Source organism: Euprymna scolopes, chromosome 14 (genome assembly GCF_053919585.1).
Source record: "Euprymna scolopes isolate OS-2025 chromosome 14, ASM5391958v1, whole genome shotgun sequence".
Taxonomy (NCBI): domain Eukaryota; kingdom Metazoa; phylum Mollusca; class Cephalopoda; order Sepiida; family Sepiolidae; genus Euprymna; species Euprymna scolopes.
In genome coordinates this window covers 114,703,276-114,721,323 of record NC_136495.1, presented here as the reverse complement: position 1 = coordinate 114,721,323, position 18,048 = coordinate 114,703,276, and the positions used below count along the sequence as shown (strand labels likewise).

General features: G+C 31.9%; 1 protein-coding gene across 4 annotated transcripts in view; it reads left to right on the top strand.

Annotated features, from left to right (window-relative positions):
- LOC145293233 (protein lin-7 homolog C-like) overlaps positions 1-18,048 on the top strand; it is a 79,210-nt gene that overhangs the window by 56,121 nt on the left and 5,041 nt on the right. For all 4 annotated transcript variants that reach the window (XM_080139797.1, XM_080139795.1, XM_080139796.1 and 1 more), the window contains exons 2-5: positions 8,086-8,127; positions 9,621-9,769; positions 13,295-13,504; positions 16,903-16,957. In XM_080139797.1, the coding sequence (XP_079995923.1) occupies positions 8,086-8,127; positions 9,621-9,769; positions 13,295-13,504; positions 16,903-16,957 (456 nt within the window). The remainder of the gene's footprint in view (positions 1-8,085; positions 8,128-9,620; positions 9,770-13,294; positions 13,505-16,902; positions 16,958-18,048) is intronic.

The following is an 18,048-nucleotide window of genomic DNA, read 5'->3' as shown; positions in this document are numbered from 1 at the left end:
TTCACTTAAAAAAAAATTAACATGGTTTTAAAAAAAAAAGGTTTTAAACTTCTGACTTTACAGGTAAATTTGCACAAAACTATTCTTTTTGTTTTAATTTAGATCATTTTATTTATTGATCTTTTATCTTCAATTTGTGATATATAAATCTGAGGTGAGAAAATTAATTATTTTTATTTTAATAGACGTTTCAATAGGGGGGGGATGAATTAAAAAAAAATATTATATTCAGTTTATTGGAAAGAGCATAAAATTTCATATTAAACCTGCAAATATTGTAAAAATTGAACCAATAGTAAAATTTTGCTAAATTTTTAAATTGAAAAAAAAATTGACAAAAATTTAACTTCAAATTCAATTCATTTTATTACGTAGAAAAAATGGCTGCATGAGCGCGCGCAGGCACATTGTAAACACTGTTTTTTTGTATTTTTTTTTTTTAAATAAAAAAATATTTCTATTATTTTTCAAAAAACTTTAATAGTTTATTTTGGAAATATATTCCATAAAGAAATTAAACAAACCACTTTAAAAACTTAAAAAAAAAAAAAAATTACGAGTTTTGTATATTTTATTTGCAGTTTTGTGTTAAGGGTGTCAAAAATTCCCCCCAAAATTCTGACACACCTAGGGATGCAATTAAAAGTAAAGACAATACAGGAAGGCACAGCTAAGCGAGAAAGGTTGAAACACGCCGCGACATGCACTTTTCTCTCGTGTCTGTTCCAATCACTTCACTTCTTTCCCCGCCTCTCACGTTCATCTTGACACACATTGATAAACATTTAGAACTCGTTTATAATTTTGTGTAGTCAAGCACCAAGCAGCGTCCATCGTTTCCCGTTGAATTAGATAATAATAAATGTGCCGGCAATTCTTTTCCAAATTTCCCAAATGCCATGATGTTGTCTGCGACATTAAGTAACTTGTTGAAGAGTTTTTTTGTTTTGTTTTTTGTTTTACAATGGAGTCACTACTTATCAACGCCCGGAGGCCACTCGAGGATAAGGGTTAATGAGTGTACAGTGGTCAATGGGACAATATCATAGTAATCGTTAGTAGTGAAAATTGGGTAAATTGGATTACTTCAGGAGATGGCTCATCAAGAATTTGTTTATGTTGGACTTGAAGACAACCATATTGTAGTCAGTTGGAAAGCAGGAAAACAGAACAGTTCCACAGGCGTGCAGTTCTAAGAAAGAAGCTTTGTTTATGGGATCTACGTTTATTTATTTCATAAATACTCTAAACTTAAACTTGCCTATTTATCTAGCTAACCTATTTGCTAGCTGATGGTAGGGCTCCAATCTGTTACATCAAAAGAGCTTATGTGTAGCTCCGAAATATATTTGTTATAAATTTAAAACAAATAAAATATTTGTTTATTTTCCTAATATTATGTTGTGATTTGGCTTCTAAGTGCACTTGATGCATATTTTATTTTATTCAAATTAAATCAACGTTTCTATATTGAACTTACACCCTTGACGAGCTTATGGTTAATTTATTTCAAAATCTGAGTCTCTTGTCAATTGCTTTCGTTGTTTAGATATGAACAAAGTATGCCGGACTGAAGAGATTAAATACAAAAGAACAAAGACTTGAAGTGTTTTAAGAAGTTTAAGTGTCGATAATAAAATATATTTTAACAGTTAACTCATTAAATAAAAGAATGATTGAGTCAGAAATTAGCCAACACTTTATTGCAACAATGACATAAACATTTTATTTCTTTTTTTTTAATTTTAGTATTTTGATGACTTTTTGGTTATAAATTTTAGTTGCCACTTGATGTTGAAGTCTGTATCATATCATATTTCATGATAAGCTCTTCTAAGGAAGGCGAATTCAGATTCTCAACTGTTTTCAAAACGTGCAAAAAATGGCAGTTAGAATTTATTCAGTGATGAGTGCATCGAGAAGATACTTCACATGCCTCCCCACAGTGACTTAGTCCACAATACATTGTAGTCTTCATTGCACTGTAGAGAACTTACTGTTGATTTTATAAAATTATTTTTATATAATGGTTTGAATTAAAGTTTAAAATTCAAAAATAAAGTATCATGGTTCAAGTGTGCTCTAAACAGAAACATTCATTTCAAACGTGCCCCTGTCTTATCAAAGAACCTATTGTTGATTTGATATGCAGGGGCTTTCTGCTTGTGCGGTAATAAAACTTCTCAAATTATTATTTTGTATTTGTGATGTTAAGCTATATAAAGCATTAACTTTAGTCCAAATCGCCTGTTCCTGCTTTCATCAGATTTTCTTGATTATCAATGCTTATTGGATGCATTCCGATACAAAACCTATCTAAGAACACTGCTAGCCACATAAAGTACATTTGCATGAAATTTCAAAAAACAAAAAACCCAGCCAGCCATTTAGGAGTCCCTAGGAAACGAACTCGCACAGTTTTCTTTTATATTATAGAGATTAAAACCCATAAGAGGAATTCTCTATGCAATTCAAATATCAGATAAAGTCTGCAGAGCTTTTAAGGAAGGCAAATTCGAATTCTCAACTGTTTTCGAAACCTGCAAAAAATGACAGAATTTATTGTGTGATGAATAAATTTTAAATTTAATATTGAGAAGCTAGATACATTGAAATAAAATAGAAATCGGTGGAAGAGAATAAAAATAAAGAGATGGAAGGAAAAAAGAGATGGACTAAAAAAAAAAACATGGAAGAAAAAAATATTTACACTAATTGGATTCTTGTTTCAATTAATTAATCTTTCTATAAAGAAATCTTAATATTCAGAGGAGGGGGATGAAGCTGTTATAGCAAAAATAAATAAATAAATAAATAAATAAATAAAATAATAATAATAAATTTTCTTGTGTGAGATTCAAACCCTGAAAGATGACATAAAATATTAGAAATATTGATCCACACGACCACCGATCAAACAAAAATATCTTTTTAACTGACTTAAAATGTTTATGACGTAACCTGATTGTTTACCGGGGAATGCCTTGGTTAGTCCATGGTGTGGGGACGTCTCTGGAACAGTTGTTACGTTTTAAGCATGGCAACCAGCTCCTTAGGTGTTAAACAATAAAACGATAGGCACATACCCTTTAGATCAAGATGTTGATATGACTTTTGCTACATTTGCTTGAAGGTCTTCTAGCTAGATTTTTTTCCATTAATTTTCTCTGGAAAATTATCTTGGCTGGAATATTCAGTTGAAATTGAACACTTGTATGAAATATGGGAACACATTTTTTTTTTTATAAAAACAGCTTTATTCTAATATTGAAGGAGCATTTTTAACTTGAGAGTCGAGCTGGCATGCAACTGTTCTCAACAGGTCACATTTCCTAACTTTTTGTGACCAACTCAGAAGTTGAAGTTCCAACTGATTATCTAATTCTCTAGCGATTATGAAAACAAGAGGAAGAGAGGGAAATAGGGAGAGAAATAGATCATATATATTAAACTAGAATATTGTCATTATTTTAAAAATCATATTTTTAACCTTTGTTCTAATACTAGCAGCTCAGCCCGGCTTTGCTCGGGTCCTATGTACCATTCATAACTTTATGTGCATATGTATATATATTAAAATTTGGACTCATGTCCAGGTAACCTACATCTAAAATTTCGAGTGTTTAGACCCAAAATTGGCAGGGGAGTTTGGTAGAGTCTGCAAAGGTCAACCTTTAAACTTTGACATCTTGCCAGCCAAATTTTCACCCAAAAACTGATTACAAAGCTTGCTGTATGTCTGAATACCCTTTATGTAAAATTTCAAACGTTTAGACCAAAAATCGGTTGAATAATTTGCTAAAGACTGCAATGGTCAAATCTTTTTAAATTTGACCCTTTAGCAGCCAAATTTTCATCCAAAAACCGATTAAAAAGCTTGCCCTATGTCTGAATACACTTTATGTAAAATTTCAAATTTTTAGACCAAAAATTGGCTGAGTAATTTGATAGACTGCAGAGGTCAAATTTGTTAAAACTTTGATCCTTTAACATTTATCGTTTTGGGCTCAAATCAAGTTAAAAAGTTTGGTCCATGTCCAAATAACCTACATCTAAAGTTTCAAGCGTTTAGACCCAAAACTGGCAGAGGAGTTTGGTAGAGTTTTCAAAGGTGAAACTTGTTGAACTTTAGCCCCTTGACAGCCAAATTTCTGGCCGAAAATTGATTAAAAAGATTTTCCCAAATCTCATACTCCTTATGTCAAATCTCAACTCTGTACACTGAAAACTGACAAAGTAGTTTGGTAGGGAAATGTACACACACACAGACAATTTCACTTTTATAGATATACTAGCATGGGTGCCCGGCGTTGCCCGGGTATTTGGAGGTGTATGTTGAGCAAAAAAAAGCGGTTATTTTTTTAAAATTTGACCCCTATTATGCCCCCCTAAAATTTATTGTTTTGGGCTCAAATCAAGTTAAGTTAGATCCATGTCCAAGGAACCTATATCTAAAATTTCAAGTGTTTAGTCCCCAAACTGTCGGAGGAGTTTGGTAGAGTTCTCAAAGGTCAAATCGTTGAACTTTGATTTGACCTCTTAATTGCCAAATTTCTGGCCGAAAACCAATCACATAGATTTTCCCAAATTTCAGTACCCTGTATATCAAATTTCGAGTCTGTAGACTGAAAATTAAGTTATTGCGAAGGAAAATGTACACAGGCACATTCACTTTTATAGATATACTAGCATTTCGGCCTGGCGTTGCCCGGGTGTTTGGAGGTGTATGCTGAGCAAAAAAAAAAAAAAAAAAAAAAACGGTCAATTTTTTTTTTTAATTTGACCTCTATTATGACCCCTTAAAATTTATTGTTTTGGGCTCAAATCAAGTTAAGTTAGATCCATGTCCAAGGAACCTATATCTAAAATTTCAAGTGTTTAGCCCCCAAATTGTCGGAGGAGTTTGGTAGAGTTCTCAAAGGTAAAATCGTTGAACTTTGACCCCATAACAGCCAAATTTCTGGTTGAAAATCGATCCCATAGATTTTCCTAAATCTCAGTACTCAGTATATCAAATTTCGAGTCTGTAGACTAAAAATTAAGAGTTATTGCGAAGGAAAATGTACACAGACACACACACACAGACACGTTCACTTTTATAGATATATAGATAGATAGATATATAGATATATTGAAGGAGCAGTTTTAACTCTAGATTTTAGTTGGCATGCGACTGTCTCTGGCAAGTCACACTTCCCAACACTTTTGCGATCGAGTTGGACTCCAAGTTCCAACTGATTATCTTTCTTCCAGTACAACAAAAACAAGAGGGAGAGAAATAGATACATATTAAAAATAAAATGTTGTCATTGCTTTACAAATCTTGATGTCGTCAAAGCAGGTTTGACTTTTTGCCCCTGTCTACCCCGATTGCTTTGACACTGCTGAGATTTTTTAAACATCTGTCAACCTGAGCATAATTTTTTCTGATATTAAAGTTTCCATATTTTGACATGAACTAAACTTTTTTTTTTTTTAATTAAGCTTAAATTTGTGTGTTTAATTTTTTTTTTTTTTAAATTGGAAGGGGAATGCTTGTTTATAATTAATGATACAATGCAGCCTTGTAACTCTTTATTGTTAGTATTTGCATTTAATAAGCACTGTTTCTTACAAAGGGAGAATAATTGCTGTTTTCTGGGACAGACTTTATCCATAATACTATATCCATTATAATTGGTCAATTTGACCGCAAAGAGTTTTTTTTTTTTTTTTTTTTTCATCTCATTACATCAAGTGGTTTCATGCCTTGTCTGAAACGAGTTTTATTTTAAAATAAAAATACAATGCAAGCGAAAGAATAAATCAATATTACTGCAATCTGGTGTAACGTTACACACGTTTACTCACATAGGCCCAACACGTTGTAGCAGAGTGTGTCGCAAGGAATATAGGACAAGTAATAACTCGACTCCTTTTCTTTTTTCTTTTTTTTTTTTTTTTTTTTTTTTTTTTTTTTATGGTAACAACAACATTTATTTTCAGGTACTTTCCTGAATAAACTTTGATTGTGCTGCCTCTATCTGACCTCTGTCCTCTTGAACGTCATTTCAAATGTGCTAAACGTGATTGTTGGTCTGTGCACCCGCTCTTTCTTTGCACATGGTTCAGCATTTGCATACGCCTGTCCGCGCTCTGTTACACTGGTAGGAAAACATGATTGGACACGAAACAAGATAAAAAGAATAAATAACAATATTGAAAGATATCAATAATATTAAATTATTTATTTATCAAAAATTAAAATATCTCACTATTGTCCTTTATTTTTTGTTTCATATCCAACAGTATTTTTATTTTCTACTAAACTGCATTATAATAGCCTTCAAACCCAACTTCTTACACACTATGCACAATGCTTCAAGCAAACTACAACATCCTCTTTTTAATATTTCTGAACTTTCAGATGAGGATTGATTATTCATATTGGATTCTTCTGTCTACTATTTTTATCTTGAGTGTTATTTTCATAATGTTTTGGTCGATATAACCTCCAACCTTCTTCAGGTGTATCTTGTCGAACTCGGAAATCATCGCAGAATTTCGAACGGAAACCTTTATTTAATCCAGAGGTAGCATGCTCTTGTTCCATCAACCATGACTGGGTAGAAGTCTTAAATAATTCACAATTGTACTTGGAATGTCACTTGCACTGAGGATTGAACCTGCAATCTCCATAAGAATAACTTTTTACAACTGAATTTTACCAATTATTTTATCCACTACACCACCGGTCCTTACAATCCTATTTTCTTTTTTTAAATTCTGAAAGTTTTGTACCCTTTCATTATTGAATTAATTTGGAATTATTTTTGAGATGGGTAATTTTGTATAATTTATTTTATTTAATAATTTAGACTATTATCCTCATCTTCTAGTGGTCCTGGATCTGACCTTAAACTATATCCAGTGGTGAGGCCCCAGCTTGCAGGCTTTGGGGAGTGTGGAGCCACCCTTTAATTGCCATTGCTCCCAGGTCCACTCTGACCCGGAGTGGTAGTACCTGTTAGGGTCCCAACTATGGGTTGAATAGAAACCGACTTCAAAACAACAAATATATTCTATGAAAAAAATTTTCTTCAAAATCTTTGGATTCCGCATTAAATAACCTGAAAAGGGTTGATATGCCGTAAAACAACCAACCAACCAACCAATCATCTAGTTGTTTTCATGATGTTCTGGCCAATTATTCCTCTGGCCTTCATCAGGTTACCAGTGACGGGATAGGAATGTTGAATCTTCCAACTACATCCACAGCAATTACTGCCTTCAATAGTTGTTGTCATCTCATCACGGTTTGGTTGACAAATCCTCTGAGGTATTAAATAATAGTCTGAAGGTAGTGGTTTCGATCCCACCCAAAGCCGTTCAGAGGATTAGTTGACCAAACCGTGGTGAGATGACAACAACTAAGGAAGGCAGTGAACCTGACGAAGGCCAGAGGAATAATTGGACGAAATGTTGTGTAAAGAACAACCTTTCATTATTGTCTTTGAAACTTAGTGGGTGAGGACCTTTTCACTCCTTACTTCCTCTAAGTTACAGTTGAGATGCGAGTTTGTCTCTGCTCTATAGTTACTTCTATCATAGGTGCTTGACTCCCTCCCTGTAAAACGTTCACAACCAATAATCACCCAGCTACAGCAATCACCACTAACTTCCCTTGCTCTCTATCTATGCCTAAAACTAAATAGAAATTCCATGAACAGAGTTTCTTTTTTAGAATTGTCCATCTGTGAAACGCAATGCGGTGTGTCTACTTCCTAGCTGACTATAACATGATCATCTTCAAATCTAATGTGAAAAAATTCCTATTGAGCCCTTCTTAAAAAATCTACCCATACCTAAGTTCCGCTATAACTGATCTTGTTGTCTCACCGTCTACCTAACACCTTAACCTTTATCCTAAAGTGACCTTTAGACCTTGATAAGTGGTGACCATCCAAGTGTAATAAAAAAAAAAATGAATCTAAGGAAATAAAAGATAATAAATGTATAAAAACAATCTAAAAATTGTATTTTCTGAACAGTTTAGAAAAGAAAAAAATTTACATTTTTTTTTTTTTTTTTTTCCTTTTTCTTCAGATGTCAATCGAGCGATTGAATTATTGGACATTTTGCAAAAGAGTAAGTACTTTTTATCTTTCTTCTAAAAGTATTTTGTAAGATAATTTTTATAATGAAATAAGTTTTTTTTTATGACAATGTTTCAAATTGACTTCAAATTCAATCGATTACAACAAATGGTTTTTATTCAGCGCTAATTTACTTAAAATTATTCGAAAGATGAGGACACAATTTGATTTTGAATTGTATTCTTTTTGCATCAAAAAGATGGAGAGCAAGACAAGGGAATAATTTGAATAGTTTTCACAGAAGACTAAAAATGGGATGAATAATATTAATGTGAAATTTATTTCTCTCTTTGGTCATATGCAAAGTAGTGGAGTAGTTGGGGGCTTGCCCGGTTGTAAAATATGCTTAAATATATTTTAATTCATGCTTTCACATTGGTCGAGGATTCAAACTCGGTTAAAAAGTTACCTTTGACTCCAACTCACCCGAATTCAGTTTAATAGTTTTTGATTCCCTTCATTCCCATGGAAATTGTTTGGTGGCCTTGAAGTAGAGGCTCAGCAAAAGGTGGCTTCATGGCTGGGTTCAAATCGCAAAACTGGTAGAAATTGTTACCCTACATTGATGATTTCATAAGCATGAAACACTAGTGTCTGCACGTAAAAATGAATAATTACTCTTTAATTATATATATATATATATATAATAGAGAGAGAGAGAAATGTGAGAGATGAAAGAAAGGTAGAAACCTTTCTTTCAGTCATCTCTCACATTTCTCTCTCTCTATATATATATATAATTATATATTATATTATAAGGAAGAGTTTTACAAAGATGAGGGAAGACGAAAGAAATACCACGCATGTGTTAGTGAAACGAACTTATATATCTACGTCAGTGGGTGAGGTTGGAAAAAATTGACATCCAGAGAATCTTGTTTAATTGGTGTCTAATAACTATGGATTACATTTAATTCAAATTTCATTTATGAAACTCACTATGTCTGTCTGCATTTTTTCAAACTGTATTTCCTCAGAGACGGAAAGTTGCAGTTCACATGAGATGGCTCAAATGATGTTTTTCAAAGTATTTTTTTTTTTTTTTTATAACTAAATTGTCTATCTACGGTGGAAAGTGGTATCCCATTTACAGATGAGTTTTATAGCAGGGAAAACAAAAAATATAACTATTAGAAGCTTGTTTAAAAAAAAAAAAAAAAAAAAAAAATCAAATCGCATTGATCTTGCAAATTTGAGTTATTGTGGAGTTATCTGCTCTTATTTCTTAAAAAGAAGTCCCTTTTTGCTTACTCATAAAATTTGATTTTCTTAGTTAAGCATAAAACTACTGATCAATTTACGTGATTTGTGAAATATGACATCTTTGTTCCATATCGGGTATGTATATCATACAGATATTTTTATTTTTGGTTTTTAATATGGGGGGAATTCTGAACCAGAACCAGTAATCATTACACACTGAAATGCATTATTTTTTATTTATTTATTTATTTTTTAAATAATATAATGATTTGTTATTTACAGAAGGTGAAATAGCCACTCAGAACATGGCTGCTTTGCAGAAGGTTCTACAGAGTGACTTTTTGCAGACTGTGCGAGAAGTCTATGAACATGTTTATGAGACAGTTGATGTATCTGGAACTCGGGAAGCTCGAGCTAATGCTACTGCAAAGGTTTGTAAATATCATCTTCTAAATGGGAGTGTAGTCAAGTGGCCAATCAGTGTTTCTATTAAGAAAATTAACAAAAATTGAGTTTTGCTAAATTATCCTAAGATTTTCAATTTTTAGAAAATAATTACTTCCCCTGTTACAATACAAACTCTTCTGTTTATTTATTTTTTTTTTTTTTAGCAAAATTCAATTTTCATTAATAATTAATTTTTTATCTTATCGTTTTTCATAATTTTTGGATATGTGCATTACTGCAACATGACAATTAAGTAACTACCATTGGTTTTACTTGAAATTTAATTTTCAAATTTCATTAGCACCTACTTTATTCAATATATGTTTCTATATAGATAATACTCTATTCAATATGCTTTTATAAACTGATTTTCAAGCTAACCTATCTCTGGCCATGTCTTTATTAATCCCTCTTTTCTTTCAGATCCATTCTTACTCTTTCCTCCCACATTTTCCGTAACCTTCGATGTCAACTAACCCCGCTACCTCAACTGTTCTACATCCACTAACTTATCCGTTATTTCAACGTGACTAAACTAACAAAGTCTCCTGTTTTGCACAGATCTCAGGATACTGTACAGCCTTGACCCCCACTGGCACGTTTTCACTCCCCCCACCTCATCACATTGTGAATACATGCCCGATAAACTTTTGCCTTTTTTATTTTAAAATATTTCTAAGATGAAATATTGTTTGTATTCATGTGTGACCGTTGTCTTCAGTTTGATATTTTTTTTCTCCACAATGTCTCAGCCATTGTACTCTTGGCATTTCTTTAGATGCCTTTTGTTATAACCAGTTCTTGAGGACAAAAATATGACAGATTGTTACGTGCAAGAAAATATCTAGAGGAAGACACACAGCATATATTGAAAAACAAAAAAAAAAAGCTAAAAGGAGTTAAAGAGAAAAATAAAAGAATTTATTGAACAGATAAACAGTAAAAACAAATATACAACGAAAAGGATGCAAGGGAGATAAATCCAGTTTTAGGTTAATATAGCTTTTATGGAGAGTAACTAATAACGTAGTTTGAGAAATAATAATATATTACTTTGGTCAGAGTATAAGATTAGAAAATCTATATTTACTAAGAGTACAGTTCTTTGTGAGGGTGTTTGCAATTGGCTTGTTTTAGGATTTCCTTATGACCTGATTTTAACAATGGGGATTAAGTATCAATTAATGTTCCCCAAATTTCTGTTCCTTTAGGGAATTTTAAAGAATTTTTTGGAGACTGCCTTATGGATACAACTTCCCATTTGTAAATTAGAATATACCAGATTTGCATTAAATTTAATCCATACTTATTAGATCAATCAATTAAACAAAATCCAGCTTCCTAAAAAAAGCACTATTTTGAACCAGATACAAAATAAAAAGCCTGGCGGTCTTTAACAAGTGAGTGCCCCAAAGGATGTCAAGCAATAAAACCATACCTCCTCATTTCAGAAGAAGTAATGACCTGAGTCCAAACACGTACTACATTTTGATCTCCAATCAGTACTCTTTCTACGAATTTCGAATTGATCTCCTAATTTAATCAACTGGTGTAGATTCTGGCTTGAATTCCAAAATATCCAACTTGGACTCCTTATTTTGTCTTCCAATATTCACATGTTGATATGTTGATTCTTTGGAGATTAAAAAAAATCTGAGTTTTAGCAATCTTCCAGAAATCTCTGACTCTGTAGCTCTATGTAGATTGCTTATATTCTATGTTTTATCCCATTCAAATTTTTTTAATGAGTTTTTTTTAATGAGTTTTTTTTAATGAGTTTTTTAATGATTTAAAAAAAATTTTTTTGTTCCAATCAAGATAAATATTAAGTTTTAGTTTTTTTTTTTTTTTTTTTTTTTATAATAAACTAACGATAGCAAATGTTTTCTTAAATGATGTTGGCTGCTGTGATTTCATTGACTTAATGTTTCAGCACCTTTTGGCATTTGACGTAAACTGCCCAGGAAATTTTGATGACAGAATGGTCCTTATTCTTCATAAGTATCAAATTTTATTTAGAGTTTATGATTCAATGCTTGGAGTAGGAAGTTAAGAAAAAAGTGTACTGTTATGATCAGTTAGCAAATCATTTCCTTTACCAAATGTAACAGAGAGCGGACATGCATATGGCGGCTGTATGCAAATGCTGAGCTGTGTGCAAAGTTACATCACAGTAAAGAAAAAAAAAAGACTATAAAAAGAGAAGACACAGCTGTAACGAGAAGTCACATATGGCGAGAGAATGACGGGTTCTTTCCTAATATCTGTCTCCTTTGCAACTGAGTCTACAACGTGTTGGATCTCAGATATTTACATGTTAACTCTCAACCTTTCAATAGAATATAACCAATAATATATTTTAATCAATTACTTTATCTAGTATGTGTCTTATTGAATTCTAAGTACTTACACAGAATAAGGACTGCTATTATCGGAATTTTCTAGGCAGTTTATGTAAAACACCAGAAGCTACCAAACAAAGGTTTAGTGATTTGTTTTTTTCACACAAACGTTGACCAATTTTTTCAATGAAATATATATTACTTATTTTATTATGAAGATAATTCAATGAAACATTTATTGAAAAATATTAAAACCATATTCTTTTTGTTACAAAAATATACAATGAATAATTATTGGACAATTTTACAAAACTATAAAAATAAATTTTTTTTTTTTTTTTTTTTTTTTTTACTTCCATCTATGTCATTTTGATAAAGCAACAAAAAAAAGTATATGATCTTTATTTTTGTATAGACACGTTTACATGTTGTTTATTAAAAACTTTTTGGGTGCATGTACAGCTAAGGGCACAGGTGAAAATCACATTTCTAAATAAAAACTCTTTGATATACTTATGTATCAGGCAAAAATAGGTATCTACACCAAAAATTAGTAAAAATTATTCAGCAGAATTTTAATTAAAAATAGAAACCAGTTTTATCGTATTTGCCGAAGTCAGTTTGTTATTTATTAAGTAGTAATGAAGGTTGAACAAAATATGGAAACTGATTTTTATTTTTAATTAAACTTCTCATTTTTAGTGAAGATATTTATTTTAGCATATATATCAAAGAGTTTTTATTTTTAGACAAAAATTAGAAGAAATTATCAAGTAGAATTTTAATTAAAAATAAGTCAGCTTTATCGTATTTTGCCGATCTGACATTTATTATTACTTAGATAAATTTCAGACTTCAGACCGACTTATCTCCCCCTGCTTTACAGATATTTCTGATCTTATGAATAGCTGATTGGCAAAATAAAATAAAACTGATTTTAATTAAAATTCTAGTTGATAATTTTTCATTTTTGGTTTAGAAACCTAATTTTGCCTGATATGTAAGCATATCAAAGAGCGTTTCTGTTAATTTATTTGGAACTGTAATTTTTACATATACTCCTACCTGTATATGCATTGATTTAAAAAAAAAAAAAAAAAAAAAAAAAAATTATTTTTATGTTATTCTTTATTAAAACTTTAATCTTTTTTTTTTTTTTTTTTTTAGGCAACTGTAGCTGCATTTGCTGCAAGTGAAGGACATGCCCACCCTCGTGTGATTGAATTGCCCAAAACTGAAGAGGGATTAGGATTCAATGTAATGGGAGGCAGAGAGCAGAACTCCCCCATCTACATTTCTCGTATCATTCCAGATGGTGTTGCTGCTAAAGAAGGTGGTCTTAAGAGAGGCGACCAGCTCCTTTCTGTTAATGGAGAGGTAAACGACTTTACTGTGCTCAATTAGTTTTGACAGTTATCAATTGCCTTTAACAAAGGTCGTACAGCTTGATAAATCTCTACCTGGAGGCAAGATTTCCACTCACTCATTCAGCAGATATTTTTTTTTTTTTTTTAACTCTTCACTTTCATTGCTCCAAGAAAATTTAATTCTGAAAGCAACTTCTAACCCACCAAATTTACTTTAGCTGAGATTTGATAAAACAACAATAAAATATAAATTTTATTGTTTTGCATACAGGCATGAATACATATAAATTATTTATTACAGGAAGTAAATTTGTTGGGTGCTTATACAGAAAAGGGTCACAGGTGAAAATCACATTTCCAAATAAGACTCTTTAATATATTTACGTATCAGACAAAGATAGGTATCTACATCAAAAATTAGGAAAAAATTATTGAGTAGAATTCTAATTAAAAGTCAGTTCTATTATATTTAACTGATCTGCTATTCATAATTACTTGATTAAATGACAAACTGAGTTATCTCCCCGTTTTACAGGTATTTCCATTCTTATCAATGGCAGATTGGCAATATCTGATAAAACAGATTGTTATTTTTAAATTAAATTTCTACTCAAACCTTTTTCCTGATTTTTAGTGTAGATGGTTTTTTATGTACTTTTGCCTAATATGTAAGTGCATCAAAGAGTTTTCCTGTTAATTTATTTGGAATTGCGATTTTTCACTTGTACAAGCACCATGTTTTTTTTTGTTTTTTTTTTTCTTAGTGAAAATGTAATTTTTGGACTTAATAGGAAATCCACATATTGTTCTGCAGACTTGGCAACTAATTCTGCCAAAAACCAGAGAATCCCAAGCTTAATTGGATGTTTGATCTTGTTGAGGAGTTTTTAGTTTTCTTAAGGCAGTTCTTTGAGTCTTGGTAGTGAGTAGTTGGCTCCAACTACTCTTATATGTGGAGTAGTAAACCTTCATTCAGTGCTTTCTTCATAGTCTCCTTTCTAATCTCCATATCTCTTTCGTCAAGCTCCATATTGCCTTGCCCAAATGTTTTCAACAAATTTCATTGCGTAAAAAAATGCCTGCTATGATTCTTTCTGCTTACCACAACTTGCACATTTCCATAACAATTCCTCAGCTCATATTTCACAGCGTTTAAAGTATTCAAGAAATGCTGAGGTGCAGCTGAGATTTCTGAATTTTTAAAATCTTACATGATTCATTATAATGCAGATCAATCTCTTCTGATATTCCAGCCATGTCTCCAGCTCTCAAATCAACAAATAATATATATAAGCTGCTATTGAATTCTTCAAATGGTTCTGGAATTAAAAAAAATATTGCTAAGTTATTAAATTTGTTCTCGACGGCGGCTACCTTTCTAGGGCAATTGCTCTTGACATATCAAAGGCCTTTAATAGAGTATGGCATAAAGGTTTACTTCACAAGATCTCCAGCTACGGTATAGCTGGAAATGTCTTTTCAATTATTAAATCATTTCTCTTTGATAGGTTCATAAGAGTAGTGGTTGATGGGCAGAAATCAGAAGCTCTTAGTATTAATGCTGGAGTCCCTCAGGGGTCCATCTTGGACCCAACTCTCTTTCTGATCTATATTAATGATCTTCCAAATCACATCCTTACATCATTTGTAGACATCTATGCTGATGACACTACTATCTATGATAGCACATCTAAGACCGTAAGCGACCAAGTTCTTTCTGATTCTGTCTCCTCTGATCTTGAGCAAATGGTACAATGAGGAAAGAGGTGGCTTGTTACTTTTAATGCATCTAAAACCAAGCTTTTATCTTTACATCATCAACGCTCTGATTCCCATCTGACATCAATTGAAATGAATGGCTCTCGTCTTGGGGAAGCCTCATGTTTTGACAAGCTTCTTGGCTTGACCTCCTGATCTTAAATGGAACACATACATGCAACACGCTTGACCTCCTAATCTTAAATGGAACACATACATTAAATCCGTTGCCAAGGCCGCTGTAAAAATGGTGGGTTCCTTCTATTGATTCAGTAAAAATCTCACTGCTGATGCAATTCTCTATCTATATAAGAGCCAGGTACGTCGAAGGATGGAGTATTGTTGCCACATCTGGGCAGGAGCTGCTAGAAAGGACTTATCCTGCTTTGATACAGTTCAAAATAGACTTCGTAGCCTTGTGGGGGCTGTCCTTTTCGCTTCCCTGCAACCTCTTTCTCATAGAAGAGATGTTACGAGTTTATCTCTGCTTTATCGTTATTTTCATGGCAGGTGCTCGGCTGAGCTCCATTCTATGGTCCCCCTTCGCCAAACTTTCACAAGAAACACCCGTCTAGCAGAAAACACTATCACTAGTTTCCCCCACTCTTTATCTGTGCCTAAACCTAAACGTAGATTCCATGAGCAAAGCTTCTTTCTTAGAACTGCACGCCTATGGAATTGTCTTCCGTTTTTCTGCTTTCCAGCTAACTGCAATATGGTTGTCTTCAAGTCTAATGTAAACAAGTTTTTGATGAGCCGTTCCGTATAAGTTAATAAATTTACCGAATCTCCATTACTAACGGTTACTATATTGTCCAATTTCTACTGTACACTCTTTAATCCTTATCCTCGAGTGGCCTCTTGGCCTTTATAAGTGGTTATGCCTATGTAAAAAAACAAACAAACAAAAAACCACTTTGTAAAAACATCATCCACATATTAAACCAATGATAATGATGTCGCTACTGTTGCTGCTGCAGTAGCGACACTTTAAATTTTAAAGAAATAAATTTAAAACAAATAATGGTAGTGGACATGTCTCAATGGATCACAAGTGGTCTACAATATATAACTTTTTATAATTTTGTTCAAGTCAAGGATGGGACATCCTATTGGATGCCAAACATTCACCCGCTAACTCGGATTTTTCAACCGAGAGATCTTTTTAAGATTCTGACCATTCCTTCAAGTGCAATTGTTTGAATCTATCATATACTTGGTTCACTGGGTATATTTGCCAGGTAGTTTTTAAAAAATTTTTTCATGACCCGAGTTGCTCCTATAATTACTGGAATAATACAGATCTTTCTAAATTCCAGTTTCTTTTCATATCCTGCATAAGATATATATTACTTGTATCTATCTAGTTTTTCACTTTCATTCTCTTTTTTTTTTTTTTTTTTTTTTTTACAAAGAAAATTAGTCCTTAAATTGTAATTTAAATTAATTTTGTTAAAATATCTTTCAGTCATTGAATCAAATTGTTTAAAATTAAATTTAAATATTGATGATTATGTGTCAACTCAGACTATATCTTGTCTGACAATTTTATAATATAGTTGTAGATGCCAACTCTGATTGTTTGATATATGCAGCAGAGATTAATTTAAATTAAAAAAAAAATTGATTTTCTTTTATTCTGTATTTCAGAGTGTTGAAGGAGAAAACCATGAAAAGGCTGTGGAGTTGCTAAAGAATGCTGTAGGTAAGTGATTTGAAGGATTCGCACAAGTTTGAAAAGTCCTTGAATTTTGACTTTTGCCTTGAAGTCCTTTTTTCTATTATTACCTTGAAAATATGGAAAATGTCTTGAAAAGGTATTGAAAATCGGATTCTTTTTGGCCAGTAAAACTTTGTGTTGCAATATTAAAAATAAAATCGAAATAAATACTATTATTTTTTTAAAGTATTAAGAAAAACACCATTGAAGTATTTTTTTTAAATATTGAAAATAAAATTGAAATATATTGTTCTGAAATTGCATTGTATTATTGTAGATACAAGTTATTTCAGTATTTGATGTATTTCATATATTAACATTAAGTAGTTTTGTGATAAAGGGGCATAACTGTTGCATACACAATACCGGAAATTCAAAATTTAAAAGTAAAATGAACACAGTGTAGACCAATCTACAATGGAGAAAATAATATTTAATCGTGCTTGGTTGGACAAATATAAGTCGATCAAGGAATATAAATATAATTGTCAACAGGCATATTGTTTTGTATGTAAATGAAAATGACTTTTCCTGTTGTCAATTATGCTTTTTGCTTTATTATATGATTGCTTTTATATTAAATTTTGTTTTGAAAACTTGAATTTTGTCTGGAGAAAGTCTTGAAAAACTTTGAAAAGTCCTTGAAAATGTACATTGAAAATCTGTATGAACCCTTATTCAGAAATCATGTTTGGTTCTTTAATATATAATTTTATTTTTATTGTTCTAAATTGAATGGATAAATTAATAATAATTAATTAATAATTGAATGAATAAATTAGAAAGAAATTAAAAAGATTACTCTATCCGGTTTCCCTGCCTACAAGGCCAGACTTTATTGTAAGACCATAAGTCACTCCATGACGATTATTGATTCCAAGGATTATGATATGGTTTTCTGTTTGACTTCATCTTCTCGTTCTGATGATTAAGGGAACAAACATTAGTTCACAAACAAAAGCAAAAAGGAATAAAAATACAAACTCGGATGTATACATTGTATTTGACTCGATAACAAGCATGTATGCCTGTCGTCGGGGACCCCGACGTTAGCATCCAGACCTTTTTTCTTTCCT